The 21553-nt window shown below is 54.0% G+C and overlaps 4 protein-coding genes and 1 long non-coding RNA gene across 8 annotated transcripts; 3 read left to right on the top strand and 2 right to left on the bottom strand.

The window, feature by feature from the left end:
• The first annotated feature begins 333 nt into the window (after positions 1 to 333).
• Positions 334 to 1639, top strand: LOC134147978 (regulator of G-protein signaling 9-binding protein-like). Its single transcript, XM_062589576.1, has 2 exons — positions 334 to 508; positions 1158 to 1639. The coding sequence occupies exons 1-2, from the start codon at positions 334 to 336 to the stop codon at positions 1637 to 1639; spliced, it is 657 nt and encodes a 218-aa protein (XP_062445560.1).
• Positions 1640 to 1945: 306 nt separating this feature from the next.
• Positions 1946 to 3223, bottom strand: UBE2C (ubiquitin conjugating enzyme E2 C). The gene is made up of 6 exons (XM_062589267.1): positions 3117 to 3223; positions 2960 to 2987; positions 2801 to 2887; positions 2524 to 2728; positions 2320 to 2379; positions 1946 to 2153 (listed from the first exon to the last, which is right to left on the bottom strand). The coding sequence occupies exons 1-6, from the start codon at positions 3215 to 3217 to the stop codon at positions 2095 to 2097; spliced, it is 540 nt and encodes a 179-aa protein (XP_062445251.1). The 5' UTR covers positions 3218 to 3223; the 3' UTR covers positions 1946 to 2094.
• Positions 3224 to 3718: 495 nt separating this feature from the next.
• Positions 3719 to 9007, bottom strand: DNTTIP1 (deoxynucleotidyltransferase terminal interacting protein 1). Of its 2 annotated transcripts, XM_062589144.1 has the most exons (13): positions 8882 to 9007; positions 8739 to 8809; positions 8107 to 8203; positions 7800 to 7898; positions 7030 to 7098; positions 6545 to 6601; positions 6255 to 6316; positions 5861 to 5906; positions 5327 to 5385; positions 5062 to 5122; positions 4590 to 4661; positions 4084 to 4139; positions 3719 to 3950 (listed from the first exon to the last, which is right to left on the bottom strand). In XM_062589144.1, exons 1-13 carry the CDS (start codon positions 8966 to 8968, stop codon positions 3806 to 3808), a joined length of 981 nt encoding a protein of 326 aa, XP_062445128.1. In that variant the 5' UTR covers positions 8969 to 9007; the 3' UTR covers positions 3719 to 3805. The 2 variants fall into 2 exon arrangements, with proteins under 2 accessions (XP_062445128.1, XP_062445130.1); XM_062589146.1 differs by lacking the exon at positions 4590 to 4661.
• Positions 9008 to 9188: 181 nt separating this feature from the next.
• LOC134147770 (uncharacterized) lies at positions 9189 to 15982 on the top strand. Of its 3 annotated transcripts, none has more exons than XR_009960060.1 (4): positions 9189 to 9249; positions 9706 to 9851; positions 10405 to 10619; positions 14300 to 15982. It is a non-coding gene; the product is annotated as an uncharacterized LOC134147770 (long non-coding RNA). The 3 variants fall into 3 exon arrangements; XR_009960061.1 differs by lacking the exon at positions 9189 to 9249 and adding an exon at positions 12796 to 12927 and having other exon boundaries at positions 9256 to 9851; XR_009960059.1 differs by lacking the exon at positions 9189 to 9249 and having other exon boundaries at positions 9256 to 9851.
• A 2255-nt stretch (positions 15983 to 18237) lies between these two features.
• LOC134147877 (mitotic apparatus protein p62-like) lies at positions 18238 to 19979 on the top strand. The gene is made up of 2 exons (XM_062589425.1): positions 18238 to 18345; positions 19145 to 19979. Exons 1-2 carry the CDS (start codon positions 18294 to 18296, stop codon positions 19798 to 19800), a joined length of 708 nt encoding a protein of 235 aa, XP_062445409.1. The 5' UTR covers positions 18238 to 18293; the 3' UTR covers positions 19801 to 19979.
• The last annotated feature ends 1574 nt before the right edge of the window (positions 19980 to 21553 follow it).

Genomic DNA, 21553 nt, shown 5'->3' with positions numbered 1-21553 from the left:
AGATGCCCTGAACGGGGCTGCTCCTGCCTGCGGGGCCCGGCGGGGACCCCGGCTCGCGCCGGGAGGGACCCGTCCCGGGGCTGCGTGGGTTAAGGCAGCACCGGGAACTTTGGTGCCGCGGGGAGCCCGATGCCAGGCTGCCGGCACGTCGCTGCTCCCTGGGGACCTCTCCTCCCACGCGCCTGCTGCGGCTCGGCACAGTCGCCCCGGCGGGGAGGAGCACGGCCCGGCCGGCAGCGCTGCACAGCTGTGGCCGGCAGCCGCCCCGCGCGCCAGGGCCCACGGCGTCCCCACGGCACGAGGGAGCTGAGCCCCGGGGTGTCGCGGCGGCGGATGGCTACGGCGAGCGCGGGCACGTGCAGCGCGGTGAGGGCATGCGCGGCCGCCCTGAGCACGGCCACGGCTGGGCACCGGCAGCTGGTGCTGCAGCTGGGCGGCAGCGCCGACTGCGCCCAGCTGCGGGAGGAGCTGCGCCGTAGCAGTGCCCGGGTGCGCGAGCTCTGCGCCGGTAAGGCACGGCTGGCCCGCGGGGTGCGGGGACCAGGGAGGGGGCTGCGGCGGGGGCTGGGGGTGCAGCACCCTGCAGGGGCCTGGGCCCACCAGGGCTGCAGGCACCCTGCGGCACGCTTGCCCCAGGGCCAGGGTATCCTGCGCCGTGCTCGTCCCCATGCCACCTGCACCCTACAGCACCCACAGCCTGCACTGCTCTCACCCCAGGGCCAGGGCACCCTTCACTGTGCTTGGCCTCGTACTGCATGCATCCTGCACCGTGCACACCCCACGGCCAGGGGCACCCTGCACTGCGCTCACCCCTGTGCCACATGCACCCTACACTGCCCACACCGCATCCCACCCTCGCCCCAGGGCCACGGGCACCCTGCACTCTGCTCACATCCTGCACTGCCCTCGCCCCAGGGCCAGGGCACCCTGCACTGTGCTCACCCCCGTGCCGCATGCGCTGTATGCTGTCTGCACCGTGTGTGCCCCATGGCCATGGGCACTGCGCAGGGGTACAGGCACAGTGACCCCCAAACTGCCGGGACCTGCATTGCCCTTGGCCGCGCATCCCACACTGGTGCAGCCAGTGCCTTGGGGCCAGGGGTGTTGAAAGGGGCTGCGCGTGGGGCCGTCCCGCTCAGCGCCGTGCCGTCCTGCAGGCCTGCGGAGCACGCTGGTGGCGGGGCTGCGGCGCCCGCCGGCCAGCCCCGAGGAGCGCCGGGAGCTGGAGCGGCTGTGGGTGCTCTTCCTCTCTGCCCTGGAGCTCTTCCTGCAGGACCTGCGCAAAGCCCACCACCTCAGCCAGCAATTCACAGTGCCAGGCCCCGGCGCAGCCCTGCTGTGCACTGGGCTGGGTGGCTGGCCCGAGGGTGCGCGCCGGGGCTGGGGGCAGCCGGGCCCTGGGGGCAGCCGGCGCAGCCCCGAGCGGCCCCCGGCCGCCCCACGCCCTGAGGAGGAGATCGAGGAGGTGAGGGCCATGCTGGCAGAGATGGAGAGCAGAGCCAACATCCCGCTGTGGACGGTGGAGGCCACGCAGCAGGGCTGGGCTGGGGGCAGCGCGGGGGCCACCGGGACGGCACGGTGGCAGGGGCCCGGCGTGGGACTGCAGCTGGGCACAGGGCACTGCTGCGTGGTCCTGTGATTGCCCTGGGGTGCCCGGTGCAGGAGCAGCAGGGCTCTGTGCAGCCCCCTGCCACGCACAGCACCCAGCCCACAGCAGGTCAGCAAAGACCCGTCCATCCCATGAGGTTTGTTGTCCCTCCATCCCGCTTCCCACACTGGGAGGGCTGCAGCAGCGGCGTCTCCGTGCCTCGCGGCAGTGACCCGCATCCTTGTCCCGGCCACGGCCCCCGTGGGAAGGAGCCAGCAGGCAGTTCGCAGGGGCAGGATGCCAGGCTGCAGTTCAACCCTCACGGCCCCCAGAACAAAGTTATAAATGTGCATTTATTTATACATTAGCTGTGGCTCGTACTGCAGAATTAATTTAAAAACAGCCTATGATACAGAACGCTGCAGAGAGCAGCGGGACAGAGAGAGCGGAGACCCGAGGGCAGCAGAGACAGGCGCTGCTGCGTGGGAAGGGAGGTGGGAAGGGGGTCAGGTTTCCTGGCTCTTGGTCTGCTTGGCGTATGTTTCCCGCAAATACTTCCTGAAGGCTGAGGAGAGAGCAGAGCGCGGTGCTGAGGTCCCAGGAGAGCAGCCAGGCGCAGCATGCAGGCGCAGTGGGGCCGGGCGGGCAGTGCTCGCGCAGTGGGGTCCGGGGGCTGCACGGCTGCTGGCCCGGCAGGACGGAGGGGTCCCAGTCCCACCCAGGGAACTCACCAGGTTGGTTCTTCCAGAGCTCGGCCGCGTGCGTGTTCAGGGGGCTCTCGACGTTGGGCTCTGGGGACAGGGCGCTGGCTCAGCGGGCGGGTGGCCCTGACCCCAGAGCCCCCCGGGCAGCAGGGCTGCTCTCGCCCAGCACTGGCCCCCTCCCACAGCGGGGCCTGGCCCCCTGGCCACCGCATGCCCGGCGCAGGGCCCCACCTGCCAGCAGGCTCTGGATGGAGAGCAGGATGGTGCGGACGTCGTAGAGGGCGGACCACTTGTCCTTGAGGATGTCGAGGCAGATGTTGCCCTGGGTGTCGACGTTGGGGTGGTAGCAGGGTGTGAGGAAGCGCACAGTGGGCGCGTTGTAGGGGTACCCGCTGGGGAACTCCAGGGACAGCTTGTACCGCAGGTCCTCGTAGGCCTGGGGGCGGCAGTTAGGGGGGCTCGGCCGGGGGGGGTCAGCCCCTGCCCGCCAGTGCCCCATCCTGCTCACCGTGCCGGCGGCACCGTCGATGGTGCCGATCCACTTGAAGAGGTTGTCGGACTCGGGGAAGGCAGAGATGCCCTTGTCACCGGACATCTGCGGGGACAGCGGCGTCAGCGGCGTCGGAGCCCCCCCCTCCCCCCCGCCCCGGCCCCGCGCCCCACTCACCATCAGCGCCATCAGCTCCTGCTGCAGCCTGCGGGGGAAGCGCGCGTTAGGCGGCCGCGCCGGCCCCGCCCGAGCCGGCCCCGGCCCCGCTCCCCTCAGCGCGGCGCGGCCCCGGCCCCGCTCCCCCCGGCCCGGCCCGGCCCCAGCCCCCTCTCACCTCTTCCCCACGGAGCCGCGGGCGGCCGTGCCTCCCGCCTCGGCCCCTTTGCGGGCGGCCGCGCTAGGCACGGCTGCGGGATTCGCGTTCTGCGAGGCCATCGCGGCTCCCGGCCGCGCTCCGGCTCCCGGCGCGGCCCCGGGCCCCGCTGCCGCTCCGGGCGCGGCCCCGGGCCCCGCTGCTGCGCTCGGCTCGGTCCCGGTACCCGCTGCTGCGCTCGGCCCGGTGCGGTCTGGCTCGGGGCCCTCCTGCCGCGCTCGGCTCGGCTCGGCTCGGCTCGGCTCGGCTCGGCTCCGGATCCCGCCGCCCCGGCCCCGCTGCGCTCCCGCCGCGGCCGCCGCTCCCGCGCCCCCGTTTGAATGTTTCAAACCCGCGGCCGCTCCGCCAATGAGCCGCGCGCCCCCTTCGAGCCGGCCAATCACCGATCGCGAGGGATGCGGTTGCCCTGGAAACAGCAGAGGGCCACTCATTGGCAGACGGTAACACTCCGGATGTTCCCCTATTGGCGGTTCACCCGTGACGTAGACCCCGGGGAGGGGCCCAGGGGGACCCCTTAAAGGGCCAGGCGCGTGTCCCCCCCAGCCCGGGAGGAGGCAGCGGAGGCGGGTGCGAAGCAGCTTTATTGCGAGGGCCGGCGGCGGCGGCGGCAGGGCCGGGGGCAGGGCAGGCCTCAGGGCTCGGGGCAGGCCTCAGGGCTCGGGGGGCCCCTCCGGCGGCGGCGGCGGCGGGTCCCCCCCGTTGCGAAGCGTCTCCATGTACTTCTGCATCTTCTCCGTCATCCACGCCGGCGGGACGAAGGGCTTCAGCTCCTCCAGCCTCAGGTCAACGCAGTCCCTGCGGAGGGCAGAGGCCGGCGCTGAGCGGGGGCCCCTGCGCCTCTTGGAAGCGCAAGGCAACCCCGGCTCTGGGCCGCTTTTCGAAAGGGAGAAGGTTGCAGCACACAGGATGTCTTGGCTTCCGGCCTCACCTGTAATCATCACTGGCAGCCAAATCCCGAATATCCTCTTCGATGAGGAGGTATGCCTGCAGCACAAGGGGTGAAACACTTCAGGTTTCACACACACAAGCTTTGGACACACTGTGCTGCTGCTCAGAAATGAGGTATCTGCCTGGCACAGCAATGGAAGCCTCATAACCCCCTTCCCGCTGGCCCTGCTACACTCGGCCAGCCTGCAGACCTGCTCCCAGGAGGAGCCTTCAGTGCCTTCTGCTTCTGCCCTACTCTCTCACACGTGCCCAGGTCCCAGAGGAGCAGCAAAACCAAATCTCCTTGGCCAAGGTGCTCCAAGCACCCAGAAACAACTGTCTCACTGTGCTCTGCCTGGCCTCCTGCACAAACTCACCTTCCCCACAGCACACTGGTTTTGCTGCACATGCCCTGTTTTGCTGCTCATCCGCCCGTTTTAATCCTGGACTGGGTTTCTGTGCAGTTCTCTCTCAGGCTGCGGCAGGCGCAAGCCTGGACGTACTCACCATCTTGCCCCCAGTGGCCCTCATGTGCTGCTGCTCTGCCAGCCAGTGCTTATCTTGCGGATCAGCTGCGTACTGCAATAAAGCAGCAAGGACCTAGCTGAACACAGGCAACAGACCTTTTGCTCTGACCACCCCTATATTTGGACACTCAACTCCATTCTAGTGCTCCACTACAACTGCATGACCCCCCAAACATTGCCGATCTTTATCTCCCAGGAGGGAGTGCTCGGCTCTGCCTCCTTTCACTTCAGAGTAAAACCCTGGCTCCAGGCAAAAACACCACTTCAGAGGCTGCACTAGGCCGTTAACTTATTTTTCAGTGTGCTAGCCAAACTCTGTGGGTTCTAAGACAACAAACAAGGGTGTGGGAGAGGAAGAAAACAAGCGAACCAAAGCATACATTCCTGATTCCCATCACAGACTGTTTCTGAGCAAACCCCAAAGGAGGAAGCATCCTGCTGCGGTATCTGACCTTAAAGAGGTGGGGATGTTTGATGTAGAGTCGCCCTCTTGTTCCTCCCATCCCGAGAGCTCTGAAACAGGAACATGAGGGGGAGCATGTTAAACCTGTGCAGAAGCAGTGCTGGGTGGTACAGGGGCACTTCCTCTCCTCCTCTCTCCTCCCCAAGCCCGTGCCCTTCCTACTGCTTCCGAGGCAGAGAAATAAAGTGATGGGAGGAGTCTTACGGGCTCCTGCCTTGGGGACACCACCCTCCATCAACAGGGCCATTCCTTACTTGTTTGCTCGAGATCCCAGCACAAAGGTTGTGGTTTCAGTCAGTCGGGATGGATCCCACTACAGAGCAATTGGAAAAGGGGCAACATTAGAAATGAAGCTGGTGCCAACCAATGCTCCGTGAGCCTCAGATCTCTGATGGGGAACCTCAAAACCGCCCCCTGGCCTGGGAGGGAGGTAGCTAGCTGCAAACCTCTGGATTTCCAAGAGGAGGGAAATTATGTCACCCTGGGCTGCTCTAAGCTGTTTCCTTGGCACATAACACTCGTGGGATCCTCCTGGCTACTACTGCTTGCACTAAGTCTCCTGAATAGCTGGTACCACATCACAGAGCTACAGGCTACAGTGTCTGGAGGAGACAAGCACAGGCTTCCAGGCACTTCACTCCTCTTCTTGCTTCTTTCTTTGCAACGCAGAGGCCCATCAGGGCAGAGCACAGCTTAAAACTGTCCTCAGTTCCCACAGCAGGTAGGGCTCTGCTGACGGAAGCAAAGGGGAGGAGAGGGTGAGCCCAGCAGTGTTGGCCAACCAATACCTTTGGTCCATCCCTTTTCACGGTCTCAGAGACTTTGAGTTTCCACCTGAAGGGAAGGAAAATGAAATAAGAATGGATCCCAGAGGAACCAACTCCCAGAAGAACACTGCAAACACCTAGCAGCAGGAAGCTGAGCTCCACCCCTTCAGCTCCATTTTCATTCACACCTTCTACTGCAGCTCCAGATCCTCATTCTTGCTGCACATTCTCTTCTCCCCAGCTGTCAGGACCCCATTGCTACTTGTGTAATAAGCTGCTCACCCCAAATAGTCCATCTGAACCCTTTTATACCTTTTGGCCTTGCTTCCGTGAAGGTCTTCTATACTCCCTGCTTCAGCTAGTCTCATTCCCCACCCTCCCCAAATGCAGGCTCTAACTCACAGCCCATACTCACGCAGCCATGCCCGAGACCCCACGATCATTTGCTAGGCTCTGTCCTGGAGGCCGTCCCTTTCTCTGCAAGGAAGAAATCCTGGAGTTACTCATTTGTTTAGGCTGAGGGAACTCTTGGTTAACTCCTGCTGGGAAAATTGCTCTTTTTGTCAAGAGCAAAATGCTGACTAGCCCAAGAGCAAGGGCCTCTAAGGCATCACAAAAGCTGCATCTGCATTTGCATGCACTTATTTTGTGAGAAGGATGAGGAACAGGTTAACAACATAGAAGTGTTTGTGTGGAAAACCCTACCTTTTTGGGAACTGGGCTTCCTCGCCGATTCAACTCCTCATCCATCTGTCGGGCACGCTAGCAAAGGAATGGCAGGACATGAACAGCAGCCCTTCTCCCTATCTAGTAAGGGCCCCCACCCACACTGTCAGCTACTGTCGTCTGCTGCACTTGAGGCACAGAGAATATTGAAGCCTACCCTTCTCGGGGTGAAGCACTTAGTCACAATAAGCAGCAACAGTGCACAGGACTTTTGTTGCTCTGTAGGTAATCTCCTCCCTCCTAGCCTATCATCTCCCAATTCTACCTCCTCATTACAGCAATGGATGGACAACAGGATATCAGAGACAGAGATTTACCCTGCAGCACTGCACTACCTGCTTATAGTTTGTTTCTGGAATGCAACAGATAAAGAACAGGCAGAGAACAAAGTAAAACTCTCCTCCTCTTTCTTCTCCCAGCTCTTAGAAGTCATTTAAGACTGTGGAAACGGTAACAACTTTTACCTTTGGTACTGCATGCTCATGGGGCAACCTGGAGATCACCTTTTTGCCATCAGAGAAAAGCAGCTTGGCCTGCAGAAAGAGAAAGAAGGGCTATCTGATTCTGGGTCCAGAGAGAGACTGTCAGCCACCCCTGCCTTTTCCTATGAAAGGGACCTTGTGCATGTGCAAAGACACTTGCACTGGAGAGAAAGACCAGACTGTGTAAACTGTAAAGGTCATAGCTAATGACTCAAATGCCCTGTAGACCACAAGGGCTGGTCACTGCAGACCCAGAGATTCAAGTGTAGCTGACTAAAAGCCCTGTACGAGCTCTGGTGAGAGTGATTCTAAAGTACAGTGCTGTTCACAGACAGTGAGATGCAACAGCATGACAAAGTCAGGACAACTGGAACAAAAATAAGATCTGAAAGAAAAAGATCACAGACTCATTGGAGGACCCTACAATGAGTATGTGCGAACCAGAGTTACTATGGAAGCTCACAGTTGTCAGCTGTGTGTAACAAGCACGGACAGAGCATCAGTGCAAAGCATCACTGCAACAAGGGCTATACAGCACTGACTACTTTCCTTTTTGACAAGAAAAAGAAGTCAAGCACAGTAACCATGGAAGTACTGTGGACGTTTTCCTCTGGCTACTCTGCAAGGCTGTGAAGAGGAACATGTCCTGCCCCAGGGCTTCTCTGCACAGCCAGCCAAGCAGGTGGTAGACAGCCACTCATGGACATACCAGGTTCCCCTGGGTGTGCAGAGCCCTTTGCTACTGTGCTTACCTGTTCTAGGCAACTCCGACATGTCTCCTGGATGAGCTGTTCTGGGTCCACCTCCTCCCCGACATTATCACGCACATTGATTGCTGCTTTCTGGAAAAACTGTTGAAGAGGCCGCAAGAAAAGGTTAGAGCCTGACCAACAAGGCAATGTCGGGGCAAGCACATGGTGTGCAGCTTTCGCACTGCACCCACACGCCAGCAACCAGGTTGGCACGGGACAGGCATGACAGCCTCACACAGCGACCCAGGAGCTGAGCTCCTCCTGCACAGCCTGCAGTGGTGGGAAGCCCCATCTCCTAAGCTCTCACCTTCATGTATTTGTTGAAGATGCCCCGGATTTCCTCATTGATGCTGGGCTGCAGAACAGCTCGCAGCAGGTCCATGGACACAACTGGGTCTGTGAAACTGAAGGTGGGGATATCAGGTGGGTGGCACGGAGACCCTCCTCCACCAGTGTGGTCTAAACCAGACTCACTTCTCCTGTCCAGTCTGGTTGCCCCACCGCAGTCTGGCCCAGTCCAGTCCTCCACCAGTCTCCTCACTTGAGCCTCCATGTCCATCTGGCCTAGTCTCCCCCTGCTCCCGTCAGTATCAGGTCCAGTTGGGTTCACTACTCTACCCAGGACCCCTTCCCTCTCTGGTCCCACTCCATCCCCCCTCAGTGCAGTCCAACCTGATCCCCCCAGCACCAGCCCAGTATGGGCCAGTTTCCCTCCAGCCCGCCCAGTCCAGCCCAGTGCCTTCTTCCAGTGTAGTCCCACCTGGTTCCACCACACTGAGCCCAATCCAGTCTGGTCCCGTCCTTCCCCTCCCTCCGCCCAGTCCAGCCTGCTTCCCCCCCTTCCCCTCTCCCCGCCCAGTCCGGCCTGGTTCCCTCCCACCCCGCCAGTTCGGCTCCGTCCCTCCGCCTCCCCCGCCCAGCCCGGCCCGGCGCCGTTACCTCGTGGTCATCTGGGAGCGGCGGCCGCGCCGCTGCACCTGCCGGTGCTTGATCATGATGTTCCAGGGGCTCTGCGGGGAAGAGGCGCGTCAGCCCCGGCCCGGCCCGGCCCCGCGCCCCGCCCGCCCGGCCCCGCTCCTCACCGTGCTGACCAGCTGCTCCTCGGCGCCGCCCGGACCCTCCTCGCCCGGCGGCCCCGGCTGCTGCTCCGCGTCGCGGGCGGCCCCCATGGCGGCCCCGCTCCCGGCCCCGGCCCCGCTCCCGGCCCGCGGCCCTCGCACGCGGAAGCGCCCGCCGCACGCTGGCGTCATCACGCCGCGCCGGCTGCCGGAAGCTGCCGGCTGCCATGGCAACGGCGGGCCGGGGGCAGGGGCGCCCCTCGGCGGGGCGGCGGGGCGGCGGCTCCCCGTGGGGTGTGCGGGGGGCACGTAGGGGTGGGGGTGTCTGTGGGGGTGTGCGGGGGGCACGTAGGGCTAGGGAATGTGGCAGAAGGTTCTGGGGTTTTTTTTGAGTAAGTACAACAGTACTATCTAAGTGGATAGGAGAGGAAATAGAACAGGGAGAGAGAAAACAAGTGATTTAAATGTCAGGAGTCTCTTTCAAACTGATTCATGTTAGATTTAAAAAACACTGGTGACAATTCTGTAGTTTCTTTGGAACCATGGTGGGAGCTTGTAAAGGTTCACAACAGGGAGGTGTAGGGGCTTGTGCTAATATCTGCAGGTATCTGCTTGTGTGATGTTAAGTAATTTAAATGTTCAGGGGCAGAATTGACAGAAAATCCTGGAGTGAGCTTTGTTGCAGCCCTATGGAAACTTTTTTATTGCAATTTTATGTAAAATATAGGAGGCTCTGTGTTGAATTACTGATTACCTTTCTTGGACATAATCCTGTCTTTCCAAGAATATGCAGAGGCAGATGGAAACCAGTGTTACTCATCACTGTCGGCCTTTTCTCTTACTTCCAGGTCTTTACTTGCTGTGACTCCTCCTTTTGCAAACATCAACAATGGCAGCAGTGTTCGTAAGATCCCAGTGTGGGGCAAGAGCATGTCTGCTGTGTCCTAAAGCAGCAGAAGACACGCTCCACTGTGGGTCTGTGGGTTGGCACAAGGTAACAGTCTTGAGGAGGTGGTGTATTAGCTGCATCCATTTCTTCTGAAACAGATCATTTCCTTATAAATGTCCCGTGACTAGTAAATGCAGTGTATTCCATGCTCCATGTACTTTGTTATTTGTGAGATAGAATGGACAACAAAGAGTTGCAACAGATGCTCTTTTCATCACTTCGGCTAGAACTGCATGCTTGTCTACTTTATGCACTCTCAGCATAAACATTACAAGTCTTATGTTGCGTTCAGTTACTGTATTTCTGGGTCTTTTTTTTTTTTTTTTTTGGTGTTCATATGGACGGTACTTCCTTTGCATGAAGGAGACGTTTCATATGCAGACCTGCCAGCTGGGAAGTGTAAGAGCTTATAGTGTGACCTTTATGTGCGTAAAGCTCTACCATCCACTTCTGTGTTTTGAATTGGATGATCTTGTAAACAGTGGCAGATGTAAAATGGGAATCAGAACATCTTGCCCTCATATTTTTGACAACATTGTTTACCGCTCTTCTCTATTCACCTTCTCTCTGACCTAATGGCAATTCTGTTGCACTGCAGGTAATCAATGAGAGTCATGAAATTGGGCTGTTGTGGTGAGAGGAAAACAAGACTATTTTCCATTCAGACACCCAAAACATGCTCCTAATGTATACAACAACAAATCACTGATCATTCCTGAGAGCAAGCCGGAAGACTGTAGTGGAAAGCACTGCTCCATGTGGGCCAGAGTTGGATACCTCAATCAGCAACAGAGATCCTCCTTGAAATACCAGGTGAGGTAACAGGACCAAAAGTGAAACATTGTAAGCTAAATATCATAAGAACTTTACAAGAGGACTTCACAGAAAATGGAAGCACCCAGTATCTGGAATATTGAGCTCTTGCTCTGAATATTGAGCTCTTGCTCTTCTAGCACAAAAATGTAGTGGTTTAAATAAAACAATGACATTTTGGGTAAATATCCAGAACTAGTAGCATGAAATTGCTTTGCTGAATTTCCTAGGCCCATGTTCGTGTCTTTAGTCTGTCAAGATTGCCTGCATTGGTTGTGATCTTCCACTGCTGTGCATCATGGATGAAGGTATAATCTTGCCCTATAAAATCCAAGTCCATATAGATGGAACAAGACCTGTAGGTTTATCTTTTCAAGATGTTTGTTTCAGTAGAGAAACGTGCTTTTAAAAAACTTCTACTTCATTAATTCCCTGAATTTTAACTAAGATTATGATCTACTAAAATGTAAATGTGTGCCAAAACAGTAGCATTGTTCTCTAAGATGAAAAGCCCGTGGCTGAGTGTTTGAGCTGCGTGGTAGTACACATCAAAAGCAGTGCTTTTAGTTTCCTTCATGGGAGTCCTCTTTTGATGTTTAAAAGGAGCCCTGTTATTGATCAGGTCATATCAGTGATTCACAGCTGCTCACACTTGTTATTTTTCACACTGTGCTTTTGTGAACTGCCACTTTTGAGGTAGAAAGGAAATAGATTGGAATCTGTGGTTAAATAATAACTGAAATAATTATATGGTTATCATTTTTAACCCCTGTAATATCTATCATATAGAGTGTTTGGAAGGCAGTCCTATCAATATAGGACTGAGATGGATGTCACCTCCTTTGGCAATCATACCCAGATATATTTGAGTTAGAAATCAGTGAATCCTGGTCTAGCCAGGAGACTGCAGAAGAAATAATCTATTTGTCTGAAAACTGAGGAGGGATTTTAGGAAGCAGAACTGTGACTATGCTGTAATTTGTCCACAAAACTATGATAAATATCCCTGTTTCTGAGCCAGGTGTTTATGAATTTTCAAGAACTGATTTTCAGTAAGTAAATTCCAGTTCCCTGCAGCAGCTGGGCTATTCTTAGCGGTCTCTTATCAAGCACTCTTCTGACCAAAGAGCTAACGGGTGCCCCAGTAGCATGGATGTAGGCGAGGACATTGATGCTGGATGGGTGTTCTGCTACCATGGCACAGCCTGGTTATTTTGGCTCATTCACTGGATGAGAGGAAGGGGAGTTGATGTTGCATGAACCGGCAGGATGGTACAATTAGCTCAGTGGGGAGTTCTGTTCAACAGTGACTAACAACAATAACCCATGATAAGCATCTGGCTCTCATATTAAGCCATGTAGCTGTAAGGTGTGGAATACCAGAAGTTCAACAGATACAGGTGGTTCACTTAGAAATAGCATCAGAATTGAGTCACAGCCAGGAAGAGTAAAGTAAACCTGTACTTAAAACATGTTTCTTGCAATGAGTCTTCTTCCCACACAGGTTTTTCAGCGCACAGGCCAGGGACCTTCCCACATCTGAGCCCATACCCCTTTCATTGCATTTTACATGATTTTGCTTTTTGAAGCAGGAGCTTTGCCTTTTTAGTTTTTATGTAAAGTGGCACACATTTGTTTACAATTGTAGAATAATGTCAGACTCAAAGCGTTAATTTCACTTATCCTTCTGTTGCAGATTTAAACTTTATTTTTCTGTGGATCCGGCAAGTCTGATCTATTCTTGCCTGGTGCTGCTCTGTCCTGGCCAGACCTGTCATTAAGGCCTCCTGTAATATTGATTGTTGTTTGACCCATGGATAATTCAAGAGGAAATAATTAAATAGGGAAGGGAAATCTGCAAAATTAAATTCTGACTAGCCCTCCAGTGCGACTTGAGAGTAAATTAATTTAAATGGGTCAATACTCACACAATTTAAGGTACTATTTAACCTGCTATTTCAAATATATTAAACAAGTCTTTACCATGAAATCAGATGCAGAGAAAAGGGGAAGTAAATGTGTCAGTACATTTAATTTTTCATTTACTCTCAATGTAAGTCTCCAGTGAAGGCAGGCAATTTAGATCTGCAATTTGAAGGCTCTAGTGAGATTACAGTGTTCTCTTTGCCTTCGATGAGATCTCATCCTTAAAACCCTATGCCTTTGACCTTTCCAGAGTGTTCCACTGTGCATGCAGTCATTTCAACTCAGCAGACTCTTTTACTGGATTCAGAGCAAGGAAGCAGTATGAGCTCCGATTCTGCGTGTTGCAAAGGGGAAGTGGTTCCTGTGCCTGTTGTTCTCCTGGGTTTGTTGGCATTCAGCGTGGTGAAAGGGCTCTTTGCAATTGTTCTTGATCTCGTAAATCTCTGTCTCAGGCTCAAATTGCCTTGTTTATGCCATAGTTTACATTTGGTCCCTCCCAGTTCCTTTAGTGAGGCAATGGGCAATGCAGGATGTTGAGGTTGTGTGTGTAATTCCTTCTGTCTCCTGCTCCTCCATGCTCCTTGTTGCCGCTGTGGTGTGGGTCACCCACAGCTGCACTCCCTCAGGGGTGCACCCTTTGTCATGAAGTGCTTCCTTCCATGAGCGTGTCTCCAGTCACACCTCTCCTCAGCCATCTCTCCATGTGTCTCCTCTGGCGCCTCCCCGTGTGTCTCTGCACGTCTTTCCTCATGTGTCTTCTCCCCTTGCAGGGAGCCTTCTCCAGTGTATCTCAGCACGGACCTCTGATGGGCTGCCATTTTGGCTCATGATAGGTTGCTTGCACTGGTTTCAGAGCTGGCTGGGCCTGACTGTAATGGGTACACAACAGTTCACAGCCTCCTCCCAGATGGACACCACTTTACCCCTCTCCTACCTAAACTCTGTAAATCATGCCCAAAATGGGGCTCATAATTAAACTGATGAAGCAGTCATGCATGTGCTAGTTGGCCACTTATGCATGCAATAATTGAGTGCTCATGCATGAACTAATTTGGTGCTTATTTGTGAACTAGTTGGGTGCTCATGCATAAACACTGTAAACCCTGCAGTTCATGCCCAATAGTTTCAGCATAACTATCAGGAGTATAAGCAAAGATTCAGGGCTTCAGTGAGTCAGGGCTGCGATTTCAGAGGGAAAGCAGTTTGCAAAAAGCTGATCTGAGGGCACCTTAAGGTGTATCTCTAGTTGGGTTGGGTGAATGGTTACACTGAATGCTTTCTGCTTTCCTGTATGCGTGCATAGACCGTGTTTGTGTTGCAGTGTAGTAACATTGGATACAGGGAGAGCATAAAGGATAAGGACCATGTGCACCAAGTTCATTTGCAGAGGCTTTGAACTCAGTCCAAAACCTGGCAGTTTCCACTAGTAAGAGTGAAAAAAATGGAAAATACTTGTTATGAATGGAACTAACAAAAGAAATACTGGATGAAGAGACTTTTTTTTTCAAAAGAGGGTTTGAATACTGGACCTGCAAAGATCTGAAAATAGCAACTTATATTTGAAACAGTAGCATTAGGAACAAAGAATTCCAAATTTATATTTGGAATAGAGGAATTAGTCAGCAGTGCTGCCTGGATGAATAAAATTTTCATCTGCAAATAATTTCAAAGATGATGCAGCCAGCTGAGATGACCTTTAAGGCCGAAGTTATAATTTAGGAGTTAACTGCATGCTTTAATGACTTTCTTTTCAGGTGATGGTTGGTGTGAAGGAACAGAGAAGGAAAAAGATGAGGCAAAACTGCCAAGAAAGATGTGTGAAGATGATCTAAGTTGGCAGATACCTTTTTCAGAAGACAGGAAGTGGGGAATTGCATGGAATTTTTTTGCGGGGACCAAAGGTGGCTGTATTTGCATCTTGAATTGTAGCACTAGAGGTTGGATTAGACTTCAGATGAATCAAAAACCTTTGAGAGACTTGAAGCCTTCAAACCACACCCAAAACAACTTTATGTAACAACTCTACCTGTTCTCAGTGCCTCTTTCTTCCCCCTTGCCTCTCACTGTTTGAAATTTTTATTCGTTGTGTCTTAGTTTTGCTTATATTGTAAGGACGAGGACTAACTTTTGTGTCTAGGCAGAATCTGGTCTAGCAGCCCAGTGCATCTTACTGCAATACAGATAATTACTGCTATTAATCAAAGTTCCCACAACTTCCTGAAGCATCTGCTTTCCAAGCAGTAATGGGGCTGTTACTGTATGTTCTTTCAGAAGATGCCCTCTCTTCCTGAATGTCTTAGTTGAGAGCTCTAGTCTTAAAAAATGCATTGAATTTTTCCATCTATGTAAGAGATTCACACTCCATTCTTCCTCAGCTTTAAGATGAAGGTGGTATGAAGCTGGTCATGCTGCAGTATGAGAAGTCAACTGTCTGCCAAGAAACATTGATTATTGCTGCTTTTTAAAGTGTAACGATTTACCAAACAGATGATGCAAGATCTGTGCGCATCTAAGTGCTGTGTTTCTCTAAGGCAGTGAGATAGAAGAGGAAGATACCATTTCAGACTGAGTTAGCACTTTTTCTTTCCTACAGTATAACTTCCATTTTCTTTGCAAATCTCAATAAAGCAGTTACCCTGAAAGTATATTCTTCCACATATTTTCAAAAATGCTGTCTAAGAATTAGGAAATACACCTACTCTTTTGCATTAGAAATACCTTATAAAGGATTATGAACTCTTGAGTGAGGAACTGACTAAAATGACCAGGAGGAAAAAAACACAGTTTGGATGATACGCATGGGAGGTTTGCCTTTTTCAGGTCTGTATCTCAGGGAGAGACTGGCAGAGTCCTCAGTATTGGAACCTGAGAAAAATTCTTTGTCACCAGAATGCTTCTAGGTGTCAGAGTACAGAGAGGATCAGTCACAGCTTTGTGCAAGTACAAGTCTGTGGGGATTCCCATAGAAAAGTGGTAAAGATTTGGGGAGTTCTTTGTACATTCAGGCTTTTCTGTTTGCTCCTTCTACTTCTTAATTTTGTATTCCATGGCAACGTGTAGCAGCTCTGGATCCTACTCATATCTTCAGTTTGGGTGGAGAGAGAGAGCTGGAGTGGCTCTCTAGAGAGCAGAATTACAATAAGATGTGGGAGGTTTTACAAGTGACCTGTTAGCTGCTTCCTCCCATTCCTAAACCACCTCTACCTGGGAGGAAGTTTAAATTGCTGCCTGGCTTGGCCAGGGCAACTCATACCTGCAGCATGAAGTCAAGAAGCATCTTCCTGCTGGGGCTCCTCACCCTATGGGCAGAGCTGCAGGCTGCACCCACAAAAGGCAAGTATGGGCATGTTTGAAACACTCACCTTTTGTAGATTTTAGAGTATTTTTTGTATTTTCCATGACATGTGTTTAAGTATCTGTTTTAATTCTTATATGGATGAAAGATTTCTATGAAAGGTTTTGACTCTTGGGAGCTTTAGCCCCTGTTTAATTTTATATTCTTTGAGTTCTGCAAAATATTAAAAATCAAGCAAATGCCATAAAGAATGACATCTTTGTTCTAGCCACAAAAATTTTTTTGCATTCTGTAATTTCCTTTTGAAGTCGTTTTTGCTAGTGCCATACACTATTGACCAGGGTTTCTCTTGCCCTGAGCACAGCAATGATACGAGTCTGGCTTTCTCACTGGCCCTTGCAGCTGATGAAACAGAGTGAGTTTCTGGTATTGCATGGTGTCAGGAGGTTTCTTTTCCCCTAAGACTTCTCTCTCTTTAGGTAGAACTTTGTCTGTATCTGCATATGAGCATGGGAGAAGCAGGGGACAGAGACTGCAGTGGTACCAAAAGCACAGGCATAGAGATGCTTGGAAGGTGGACCATTAGTGTATTAGTGACCAGGGCAGAGGCCAGTAGAAATATCTCCCTTGTGAGAAACCAGGACTGCTGTGGACAGGACCAAAACAGAGACGGGACAAGAAATGATACTCTGTTTGAGCAGGGAGTGCTAGAGAAGGACAGTCCTGGCTGGACAGAGCAACTTTCAGCCTGAGGAGCAGGTACTGAGGTGAGAGTGGCTGCGGGCTTTGTGAGGGCTGGTTTGCTCTGGGCAAATGAAAATATGCGGATTGTTAAAGCCTGAACTGCAGCAGGTTAAATTCTAGTGCCTTGTCCACATTTGTGTACCGTGGACACCAACTGCAGCTCACCTTACGTTCATCATCTGTGCTTGCAGCTGTCTCCTGCCTTCTTTGTTTCATGACAGATTTCATAACTGCGCTCCCTAATGACCTCTTTGAAAACACACAGCCAAACTAGAGAAGTGCAGATCTGAAAGAAACGAAACTCTCAAAAAAAATTTCCTTCCCCTATTTTTTTCCTCAGGAAAAATCGTGAACTCTCTGAGGAATTAAGATTACATTCTTTCAAAATGAACAGTTAAGTGATTTTTTAGAGCGGTATTTAAAATATTACTGGTTCACTTCTTTCAGAATACTTCTGTAATTGTTCAAATTAGGCAATTTTATTTTGAAAGTTAAACTACAAGGCAATAACAATTTGTTTACAATGTGAGTCAGATTTGCTGTTCCTCTGTAATTCCACGCTGGCGTCATTGCATTCTAATGAAAATATGTTTATAGGAGTACCATGAAGATTTTCTTTTTTTTTTTCTCTAGAAACTTGAGTTTCTTTGGGTCTTAGTTTATAAGCTGATTTTAAGTCTGCCAATATGACCCTTCTTTTGTCAGCAAGTCAGTAATGCTGATGTCTTCTATTTCTAACTTCTGAATATCGTTCCCTGTTTTAGAGATACCAAGAGGCAAACAGTATACATCAGGAAGGTACTGTGCAGTGCAGTTCTGTTTCTCAGTGTGTTTACCTGTTACTGCATAACAGGAAACATATATACTTATTTCAAAAATATACTTAGCAATATATTTATGTCCTAGTTAAATAATAGTGTATTTCTTACTCTTAAAGATAAGTAAATTTTTTTTTTGCTAAAAATTTTCTGCAATCAATATTTCAATTTTCACTTATTTCTTCCACCCACTCCCAAAAGCCTCCTAGAAAAAAAGACAGATTTTCTTGACTTTTTTTTTGTCCAAGTTTTAAAAACTTTGGAAAGTCTGCATCTTTAATTTGGGCTGAGAAAGCTTTTTGCCTGTGGGAGGGGAGTCCTCTGATGCTGTGGGCCCAGCTGGCAGGACAGGGTGTGATTGCTACTTACCGAGGACGGTGGAGGTGGGAGGCTGGTGGGTCGTGGGAGGAGGATACGGGCTGCGGGTTATTGCAGGGTTCCCAGGGCTCTACCTGCCCTGGACGGTGCCTCCTCTTGAGGGCAAGACTCGAGGGCCGCTCGCTGGGAACGGCCACATGCGGCTCGCAGCCGGCTGGGACACGTGCCAGCCCCAAACGGCTCTGCCCCAGCGCGGGGCGCTGGCTGGGCTCAGCTGCGGGCGGCCGGGGGAGGCCCCTCGCTGCAGGCACAGATGCCTGGGACAGTGAAACGCCTGTGCTGATGTCTCTACGGATGTGCCGGGCGGGATGGGGGCCTTCCCCCTCCAAACAGAGGGGCCGGGTGCTACCGCTGAAAGCCACTCTCGCTTGACAGGTCAGCGAGCGTGTGGCTGATGTGCCTTCGGGCTCTGTGCTGTGCCTGCTCTAACCCCAGGCTTCTCCCAATACAACAGGAGTTACGTGCAGGTGTTTGCGTGAGTGCAGAGGTGATGAGGACTGTCCGGCTGGGCACATGTGCAGCAGCTCCCAGGGAAGGCTCGTCTGCAAACCTGTTGCTGCTGGTGGTAAGACCCCTTTTGATACCAGAATTCATTTACCACTCTGAGATGGATCTGCTTGGAGGTGCCTCCCCGTACAGATATTGACTTGGCCCCTGGGGGACTCTTTCATTCCTGGGCTGTACAGCAGCAGTGGGGTAGACCTAGGCTGGAAAATCCACCAGGAAAAGCCCATAGAAGAGAATGCACATGCACTGTTCTGTAGCAAACTCAGCTGCTGTAAGTGCGGGAAATTGTTATGCCCTCGCTGCACCAGCCTCAGTGTTAAAATACCAAAATGACGTTCAAAGGCTTGTTTGTCAAGCAGAAAGTTACTGTGTGCCTTGCACGTCTTAAGGAGTCCTGTACCGTACTGAAGGGCACTGAGAGCAGCTCCTGGGAGCAGCAGGGCTGCCCGTCAGGGGGGTAAAGCAGACTGTGCAGGGGCAGAGCCCTTCCCATGGAATAGCCAAGTGTGTTGAAGCGGTTCCTCTTCAGGAGCAGAGCTCATCTCTTTGACTGCCTTCAGCAAGAAGGACAGAGAGGTCGGCAGTTAGGAAGTAAATAGCAGCACTGCAATAACTTTCCACACCTCTGGGCAGAGGACAGGTGCCAGTCGCTTCAGCCATTGCATTTCTGCAGGGTGCAGAAAGGCTGGAAGAGAAAGAAGTCAGCAGTGTGGCCGGTGCCTGCCTCTGCCCCCGGGACAGGCGTGCAGCCCTGTGCCCGCAGCCTGCTGCAGGGAGGAGGCTGTGCCTGCTGGGAGCCACTGCAAGCTGGAGGTGTGTGGGGACTCTGACGCTTCTGTCTTCTCTTTATATTTAAGGGATCCCGGGAACAACTTCTCCTGTCCCTGCTAGTGGTGCAGAGAGACAACCACAGGAAGAGATGACAGGAATTGCTTTGCCAGGGAAACCCCCCTTTTTAAGGGAAAAACCCAGCTCTATTTCAAACCCTGAATCCAGCAGAGTCACCCCAGCCAAGAACCTGGAGTCAGGTGAACATCCAGTGTCTGAAGAGAAGCACCCATCTGGGGAAAAGCCAGTGGCTTCTGTGACACCTGCAACAGGGGAGAACCCAGTGTCCAGGGTGAAGCCCACATCAGGGAAGAAACCCACAGTAGCTGAGAAGCCAGAGACTGGGAAGAAGCCAGAGACTGGAGGAGAGCCAGCATCTGAGGGGAAGCCGGAGGCTGAGGGGAAGCCAGAGGCTGAGGAGAAGCCTGTGTCGGGAGAGAAGACAGAGTCTGAGCAGGGTGACAATGGAGAGGATGACGATGATGATGATGATGACGACGACGGTGGTGATGGTGATGATGATGAGAAAAATGAACATGAAACCTATGACAACGATAATAATGACAACTACCACTACGAGGATGAAGATGATGGTGAAGATGATGATGGTGATGACGACGGTGGTGATGATGATGACAGCGATGGTGGTGATGACAGTGGCAGTGATGGTGAGGATGTCTGGTGACCAATGGTCATAGGCTGCGGAAGGAGCATGTGGGGCAAGGAAAGCCTGCGGTGGCCATGTGGGGCAGGCTCGTGGTGTGGGACAGCTGCCCTTGGCCTCCCCCCTCTGCCTCTGCCCTGCTCTGCCAGGGCTGGTCCCAGGCACCAGTCATTTTGGAAAGGACCTTCTCTCTTCTAATAAATCCCCCGTTAGGTCATTCACTTGGAGCACAAGCTGTGTCTTCTCACGGTGCCTGGCCTGCTCGGGCCTTCCTGGGTCATGCCAGGCAAGCCCTGGGGACACCGCGAGCACCCCTGCTTGCTCCTGGCCAGCCTGGGCTCTGAGCCCACGGCACTTCGCACAGTGGCATGACCCTGGCACACGTGGGCGGGAAGTGAGAGACACACGGACGCCCTGGATCAGTCACGTGTCTTGCACCAGTGGAGCATCTCTACGCTAGGAGAAGCCTTGTGGGGCCCTCCTTCCCCCCGGCCCCCCGCGGCTCCCCGGTCTGAGTGGCTACGTGGTTGAAGTCTGCCCAGTGTCCTCCGAGAGCAGCTGCCCTGGCTGGGCTTTGGTCACGAGCCGCGCGGGCGCTGCCGCCTGCGGGGCCCCGGCGCGGACAGCTCTGCGCAGGCTCCCTGTCGGGGCTTGGGTGCCCCTTAGCCTGTGCTTGCAGCCCCGTGACATGCTGGTAGCAGAGCGTGGTCGTGGGAGACGGTGGCATGTGCCACGGCAGATGGGCTCCCCTTCATCGGAGCAGCGGGCAGAGCTCAGCGCTGCCCTGCCCGGGGGAGGCGTTCCAAGGGGAAGCTGCGTTCGCAGGGACGGGTCTGACACGGCCCCTGCAGCCCAGGAGAGGGGACGGTCTGACACCACTCGCCAAGTTCCCTCACCTCCCTCCCCGCTCCCCAGCCCAGCGAGCTGCCCCAAGGTGAGGATGCTCTCCGGTGTCATGGTGGTGCAAGTGCCAGGGCTGAGTGCGCTCGAGTCCCTGGAGGGTTTGTGCAGGGGAGGGGTGCAGGTTTCAGCTGTGTGCCAGCTCCAAGCACGTGGCACCAGAAAAATAATTTCTGGCTATATCCAGGTGAAAATAGAAATGCCCCAGATATTTAAGCACCTTCGGACAGGATGCACAGTTGCACCAAGGAGCAGTGGGCTGGCAGTGCCGTCGGGGCTCCTGGGCCTGGAGGAACGAGGCACGGGCTCACCTTGGCCACTGTGGGGAGCCCCCGGGCTGACGGGACCCTTCCTGCACTGCAACCCCATCCCTAGCTCTGGGCTGGGGTCCCACGGAGGCAGGTGGGAGCTCACCGGGACACTGACACAGCTGGAGCCGGACAGTTCATTGCAGGCTGCATTTACTGATGAGGGGGCCACGGAGACCGCTGCGCCCTAGGAGGTGGAGGTGGTCTCGAGGGGGCGGGCGCTCGTCCTGCGGCCCACGCATCGCTCTGTGGCCGGCCGTCCGGTGGGTGCGGGGTGGCTGCACGCGCGGGGCCCTCGGGTCCGTGTGCAGGCGGGGGCTAGGCAAAGCCTGGGGAGAGACAGGAGCCTCGTAGCGCCGAGCCCTTGTCCTGCGGTACGTGGCCCTGGGGCCCAGCCCCAGCTGGGGAGCTGGCGGGGGCCCCCCCGGGGAGGGCGGCGGGCTCGCAGCGGGCAGCGGGTGCGAGCCGCAGCCCAGGTCCCGTGAGGTCCGCCCACGCGTCCTGCACGGGACGCTGCCCGCGCTTCGTCCCGGCCCCGAGCCCTCCGCGCGCCTGGCCGTGCCGTG

This window comes from Rhea pennata, chromosome 16 (assembly GCF_028389875.1).
Source record: "Rhea pennata isolate bPtePen1 chromosome 16, bPtePen1.pri, whole genome shotgun sequence".
NCBI lineage: Eukaryota > Metazoa > Chordata > Aves > Rheiformes > Rheidae > Rhea > Rhea pennata.
Note: the sequence above shows the minus strand (reverse complement) of the source record. Positions and strands in the feature narration are given on the sequence as shown.